The 7,231-nt window shown below is 40.3% G+C and overlaps 2 protein-coding genes across 2 annotated transcripts; both read right to left on the bottom strand.

Moving 5' to 3' along the window:
• Positions 1,333-4,261, bottom strand: LOC109950847. The gene is made up of 2 exons (XM_020570989.1): positions 2,269-4,261; positions 1,333-2,184 (listed from the first exon to the last, which is right to left on the bottom strand). The coding sequence occupies exons 1-2, from the start codon at positions 4,072-4,074 to the stop codon at positions 1,333-1,335; spliced, it is 2,658 nt and encodes an 885-aa protein (XP_020426578.1). The 5' UTR covers positions 4,075-4,261.
• LOC109950846 lies at positions 4,157-6,245 on the bottom strand. Its single transcript, XM_020570988.1, has 2 exons — positions 6,233-6,245; positions 4,157-5,589 (listed from the first exon to the last, which is right to left on the bottom strand). Exons 1-2 carry the CDS (start codon positions 6,243-6,245, stop codon positions 4,157-4,159), a joined length of 1,446 nt encoding a protein of 481 aa, XP_020426577.1.

Below are 7,231 nucleotides of genomic sequence, written 5' to 3'. Positions count from 1 at the left end.
GCTACCAAGCACCTTATTCTTCAACACATGGGTTGCCTCCCAAGAAGCGCCTTAGTTAATGTCTTGGCAAGACATTATGCCATTAGCTAACTTGATTGTACGAAGGGAAGATGATCCACCACATGACCAGTTTGAATTCCAACTGACACTCCCTCATAGAATGGCTTTAAACGTTGTCCATTTACTTTGAAAGTTGAGCCATCTTTAGGATTTTGAATCTCCACAGCTCCATAGGGAGATACATTGACCACGGTGAATGGGCCAAGCCACCTAGACTTCAATTTTCCTGGAAAGAGACGCAAACGTGAGTTAAACAAAAGAACTGACATACCTTTGGTGAATTCTTTCCGTTGAATGTTCCTGTCATGGTAACTCTTGGTACGTTCTTTGTATAGCTTTGCATTCTCATAGGACTCATGTCGAATTTCTTCCAATTCATTGAGCTGAAACTTTCTAACATGGCCGGCCTTGTCCAGATCAAAATTCAACTTCTTGATGGCCCAAAAAGCATTGTGTTCAAGCTCCATTGGCAAGTGACAGGCTTTCCCAAACACAAGACGATAAGGGCTCATTCCGATGGGAGTCTTATATGCAGTCCTATAAGCCCATAATGCATTATTGAGCTTGGCAGCCCAATCTTTCCTTGTACTATTCACCACCTTCTCTAGGATCTGCTTAATTTCTCTGTTGCTTATTTCTACTTGACCAGAAGTTTGAGGATGATATGGTGTAGAGACTCGGTGGGTGATATTGTACTTCTTCATGAGTGCGTCAAATAGCTTGTTGCAGAAGTGGCTGCCTCCATCACTAATGATAGCCCTTGGAGTACCAAACCTTGTGAAAATATTGTCCCTCAAGAACTTCAGGACCACCTTATGATCATTGGTTTTGGTGGCTATGGCTTCCACCCATTTAGACACATAATCAACAGCAACAAGTATGTAGGTATAACCAAAGGAAGATGGGAATGGTCCCATGAAATCAATACCCCATACATCGAAGAGTTCCACAAAGAGTATGTTCTTCAATGGCAGTTCGTTCCTGCGGCTTATGTTTCCCATCCTTTGACACCTATCACACTTAACAGAAAAATTAAATGCATCTTTGAATAGAGTAGGCCAAAAGAAACCTGATTGCAAAATTTTAAGTGCTGTTTTCTTGGCTCCAAAGTGGCCTCCACAAGCCAATTCGTGGCTATGCCTAAAGATGCTTTCTTGTTCTTCTTCTGGAACACATCTTCTAATGAGTTGATCTGGGTAATGCTTGAATAAGAAAGGTTCATCCCAGACATAATGTTTCACCATGGAAAAGAACTTCTTTTTGTCTGATAAGTTAGATCATTTCTAAGAACACCACAAGCAAGATAATTAACAAATCAGCATACCATGGCTCTTTGACTTGGGCAACATATATTTGTTCATCTGGGAAAGTCTCATTCAATGGTAGTACAGCTTCTCCTTGCTCTTCAACCACAATTCTGCTCAAATGGTCAGCCACCACATTTTCACATCCCTTCTTGTCTCGAATCTCCAAATCGAACTCTTGCAGCAAGAGAATCCATCTGATCAAGCGAGGTTTGGCGTCCTTCTTAGTGAGCAAGTATCTAAGAGCAGCATGGTCAGAATAAACAATTACTTTAGAACCAACAAGGTAAGGACGAAATTTTTCTAAAGCAAAAACCACAGCAAGCAACTCCTTTTCTGTTGTGGAGTAATTGAGTTGGGCGTCATTCAAGGTCCGGCTCGCATAATGAATCACATGGGGAAGCTTGTTCTTCTTTTGACCTAAAACTGCACCAATAGCAAAGTCAGAGGCATCACACATTATTTCAAATGGTAAAGACCAATCTGGAGCTATGATAATAGGGGCTGAAGTTATCTCTTTCTTCAAAGTCGTAAAGGCTTCCATATAAATCTCGTCAAACTCAAAAATAGCATCCTTAGCAAGGAGATTACACAATGGTCTTGAAATGCTTGAAATTTTTTTTATGAACCTTCTATAGAATCCGGCATGGCCCAGAAAGCTTCTAACTCCTTTAACAGAGGAAGGGGGTGGTAGATTTGTGATGATATTTATCTTGGCTTTGTCCACTTGAATTCCCTTGTTTGAAACAACATGGCCTAGCACAATTCCTTGTCTTACCATGAAGTGACACTTCTCCCAATTCAAAATCAGATTTGTTTCCTAACATCTTGTAAGCACTAGAGACAAGTGGTGAAGACAATCATCAAAAGATGAACCAAAAACTGAAAAATCATCCATAAATACCTCCATGAATCGTTCCACCATATCAGAAAAGATTGCCATCATGCATCTTTGGAAAGTTGCTGGAGCATTGCACAAACCAAATGGCATCCTTCTATAAGCAAATGTACCAAATGGGCATGTGAACGTGGTTTTCTCCTGGTCTTCCGGAGCAATAGGAATTTGATTATAACCTGAAAATCCATCAAGAAAATAGTAGTAAGCATGGCCAGATAAACGGTCAAGCATTTGATCAATAAAAGGCAAGGGAAAATGATCTTTTCTCGTGGATGTGTTCAACTTCCTATAATCAATGCAAACTCTCCAACCAGTGATAGTGCGTGTTGGAACTAGCTCATTCTTCTCATTCTTTACAACGGTGATTCCGAACTTCTTTGGAACCACTTGCACAGGACTCACCCACTTAGAATCTGAAATTGGGTAGATGATTCCCACATCAAGTAGCTTCAAAACTTCAGCCCTAACCACCTCTTTCATATTGGGATTTAGCCTCCTTTGTGCATCACGAGATGGTTTGCTGTCTTCTTCCATTAAAATTCGGTGCATGCACATGCTTGGACTAATTCCTTTGATGTCTGCTATGGTCCATCCAAGGGCTGTTTTATGTTCTTTCAGAACTTCAATTAAGCTGTCCTCTTCATGTGAAGTGAGACTTGCAGCAATTATAACAGGGAGAGTTTCATTAGCACCCAAATAAGTATATTTAAGATGATTGGGTAGAGGTTTAAGTTCTAGCTTTGGTGGGGTGATAATGGATGGCTCCAATTTTGTGGAGGATGATACAAGAGGCTCAAGTGGTGGCTTAAAGGATGGTGGGTATGGCTGAAACACTTCTAAGGCAGCCATCACTTCTTGGAACTCTGATTCAAAGAGATCTTCCTCTTCTTGTGTTAGGACCGCTTCCAAAGCATCATTAGACTTTTTCTGCACAATTTTAGAAGAAACCTCATGATCCACAACATCAATTGAAAAACAAGTATCAAGAGTGATAGAAGGTTGAGACAGAGCATCAAACACTTTAAATTCAACAGTTTCACCCAAAACAGTCATGGAGAGGGTGCCATCTTTCACTTTGATGATTGTGTCTGCAGTGGCCATGAACGGTCGCCCGAGGAGAATGGGATCAACACGGTCTACATATGGGTTATCCTCCATATCCATCACTACAAAATCAGCCGGAAGAATGAGTGTATTAACTTGAACTAAAATATCTTCTACAATACCTCTTGGATATTTGATAGAATGATCAGCTAGTTCAAGACGAATTGAGGTTTTCTTTATCCCTTCTAAGCCAAGCGCGTGATAAACTGAATATGGCATTACATTGATGCTTGCTCCCAAGTCCAACATGGCTCTTCCAACCGTCTTATCTCCGATGTTAATGGGAATGTTAAAGCTGCCAGGATCTTCTAGTTTTGGTGGAAGCTTCCTTTGCAACACAGCACTCACATTCTTGTTGAGCTTTACTTCTTCACTTGGAGTAAAATTGAGCTTGTGAGTCATCAAGTGCTTGATGAACTTTCCATATGCAGGAATCTGTTTAACAACATCAAGCAAGGGCAAATTGATATTAACTTTACTCAAAATATCATAAATCTCTTTAAAAGCCTTATCTTGATTTGCTTTCTTCAAACGGCCTGGAAATGGAATCGGTGGAATATATGGAGGAGGTGGGATGTATCTATCTTGATGAAGATGTGATGGCACAAATTTGTCATCTCTTTTATGCAATTGAAATGGATTGGGTTCCTGAGAATCAGATTTGGCCTTAGGAGCAGATTGGGACGTTTTGGGTTGTTCTCCTTCCATAGCTGTGGTTTCCTCTTCATCTTCATCCTCTACAACCACAACATCATTTGATAGATCAGAACCAACTTTGTTATCAACAATCTTACCTGATCTGAGCACATGAACGGCCTTGGCTTCTTGGTTTTTTTGGATTGATCACGGTTTGACTTGGCCATTTCCCAGGTTCTCTTTGAGCTATTTCAGTAGCTATCTGGCCCAATTGCACTTCCAACTTGGAGATGGCAGCTTGTGTTGTTTGCTGGAAATTGTTTTGGTTGATTGCCATTTGCTTCACTCTATCCTCCAACGATGATGATTGTTGTGGCCTTTGGAGTGAAGGGGGATTCGCTTGATTCTGTGTATTCCTCAATGAAAAGTTTGGATGATTCCTCCAACCTGGATTATAACTTTGAGAATATGGGTCATTTATTGGACCTCGGTTGTAGGAATTCACCAACTTAGCTTGCTCTTGCACAAATTCTGGATATGCAGCCCCAAAGGGACAAGAAATGGTAGGATTATCATGAGTTTCACAGATGCTACACACTTCCTTCAAAGGGTTTCTTGAGTTCAATGCAAGGAGGGCATCTAGATTTTGTTCCAATTTGGAAATCTGCACACTGGAAGAATCATTAGAACCACCAGCAATACGTTTACCTCTTGTATCGGTGTGTTGGGTCTCCATTGTTATCTCCTCAAAGAGTTCATATGTTTCTTCTGGAGTTTTAGTCTTATAAGAACCACCTGCAAAATTAGTGACAATATTATGGCTAGAGGGGGTTAGTCCTTTATAAAACATACGCATCTGAAGCTTCAATGGAATCCCATGATGAGGACATTGATTGAGCATCCCGTTGAATCTCTCCCATGCTTCACAAAACGACTCATCATCTTGTTGTGCAAATAGAAAGATCTTGTCCCTAAGCATGTCGGTTTTTTGCGTGGAGAAATATTTCTCCAAGAACTTCTTTTGAATGGCTCCCCAAGTCATGAGTGAACCAGGCTTCAAAGAATTCAACCAATATTTCGCCTTATCTTTCAAAGTGTAAGGAAACACTCTCATTCGAAGTTGCTCTTCCGTCACACCTGTCAAGGGAAAAGAGCTCACAACATTAAAAATATCCTTTATATGAGTTAATGGATCTTCATTAGGTAAACCATAAAAAGAAGGGAGCATATTAAGATGAGAAGATTTAAGCTCATAGTTTCGAGCTGCGGTGGGCAGCAAGATGCTTGAAGGGGATGCTGGAATTGTTGGGATATCAAGGTCTCCCATGAACTCATTGGCAGCCATCTCTTCTTCTTCTTGGTCTGAACTTGATTCCGAATTTGAAGGTGAAGACCCTGGGAGGTCAGTGTGGATAGCAAGACCTTCAAATGTGGCAATGGCTTGCTCTTTTGCAGTTGCTAACTCTCTTTCTAGACGATTCTGAATTTCAGAGATCACCCGGTTTGGTTGCAAAGATGGCCCTGCGTTCAAAGATCTCGAACGTTGGAATGAAGACCTCAAGGAAAGGATTACTAGACATAAACTACCTGAAACAGAAAATAATTTGAGTTAATTAGTACTTCTAAAAGAATAGGGTAGCCTTGGGCACATAACCAGGGAAGAACTTTCATTCGGTCCCCGGCAACGGCGCCAAAATTTGTTGTTAAAATGTTAACTCGCAATTGTACGGGCCAATTAGTAGTATAGCAAGACAAGTACGAGGTCGTACCCACGAGGACTGAGAAGTTAAAATTAGTTATGTACTTAGATTACCAAATTCAAGAAAGTAGGAGGTTAAGTCTAAAATAGAATTTAAAGCAAGAGTGATTGTAATTGTTGAACAAATGAGGCAAAACGAAATTTCAAACAAAAGCAAAGTGAACAAATGTAACAAAGAGTACTTTTGTAGGCTGGAAAACAGATTGGGAGACTAGGGCATTCGATTCACCATAACAATTCAATTCTGGGTTATAAGGAGTCAAGTGACAAGTCTCATTCGGATTCAAAGATTGATTCTAGCTAAAGTATGATTAGGCCATGGTGTCTGGTCCTAACCTTGTGCTCCTAATTCCCTAACTTGATCATTTGTTGTCTAATCTAAATTAAGCATTAGGAACCCATTAAGCATAGAAGAACAATTTAAACAACCAAGCATGTATCTAATCCCTGTTGTCGAATGTCCATACATACTTTTCTTATTCATAGTTCAATTCAAATCAAAGCATGGTGTCTACTCTTGATTCAAACCAAGGTAACTAATATACAAGTTCTAATGGTGATCAATCATCCAAACAAGCATATTAACTGATAAGCATAAAGAATAGGAATATGAATCATGAATCAAACTTGAAACTCAAAACTTCAACTTATAAACCCAGAATATTCATGTTAGGTTACATCATAGCCCTAGTTATGAATTTAGCTACTCATAATGGAAATGAAACTTAAGCAAAAATGAGAAAACATATTGAATGCAATAAGAGTAGAGAAACCCAATTCTGAAGTTGCTTGTGGTTTCCAAGGCTTCTCCAGGTGCTTCTCCACGTCTAATGCTACTCCAAGAACTTTCTCATGTCTAGAGTATGGCAACTAAAGAGGTGATTTGGGATGAGTTTCGGTGGTTGGTGATGGCAGAGAAAGAACAAATTTGTAGGAACTGGAAGGAAGGCTTGTTGGAGTTCTCCCCCATGATTTTGGGCTGAATCAAGTGATATAGGATGGCTGGAGTGAATTCTTGGTCAATGGAGTGAGTCCTTTGCACTTGAGTAGCTGACACACCTCCCTAAATTGCTCAACATGTCAGGTCTAAAGTCAAGGAAAGCTGTGGTGAGTCACATGGCTCAAAGAAAGTATCCAATTGCACTTGAGTAGCTGACACACCTCCCTAAATTGCTCAACATGTCAGGTCTAAAGTCAAGGAAAGCTGTGGTGAGTCACATGGCTCAAAGAAAGTATCCAAGGCTCAAAGAAAGTATCCAAGGCTCAACAACTGGAAACTGCAATCCTGAGCCTGGTGTGTATATGGGCTCACGAATTGGGCTCAACTTCATTATCTGATGCATTTGAGTAGTCCATCTTGAAGTTCAGACTCCCATCTTTCCAACTACATATTATTTGGGCCAATCCAAGTTCGGAGAAAGATGTTAAGGCCGAAATGAGTTGCTAACCCAGTCTGCTCGTTTTTGCACC

The sequence above is a fragment of the Prunus persica genome, chromosome G8, assembly GCF_000346465.2.
Source record: "Prunus persica cultivar Lovell chromosome G8, Prunus_persica_NCBIv2, whole genome shotgun sequence".
Lineage (NCBI taxonomy): Eukaryota > Viridiplantae > Streptophyta > Magnoliopsida > Rosales > Rosaceae > Prunus > Prunus persica.
This window is presented reverse-complemented; position numbering and strand designations above follow the sequence as displayed.

Bases quoted from the DNA above. Each gene is read 5' to 3' on its own strand.
- LOC109950847 (XM_020570989.1), bottom strand. From the start codon at position 4,074: ATGGAAGGAGAACAACCCAAAACGTCCCAATCTGCTCCTAAGGCCAAA. The intron at 2,185-2,268 runs GTATTTATGGAT...ACAAGATGTTAG, and splicing joins TGGTGGAACGATTCATGGAG to GAAACAAATCTGATTTTGAA.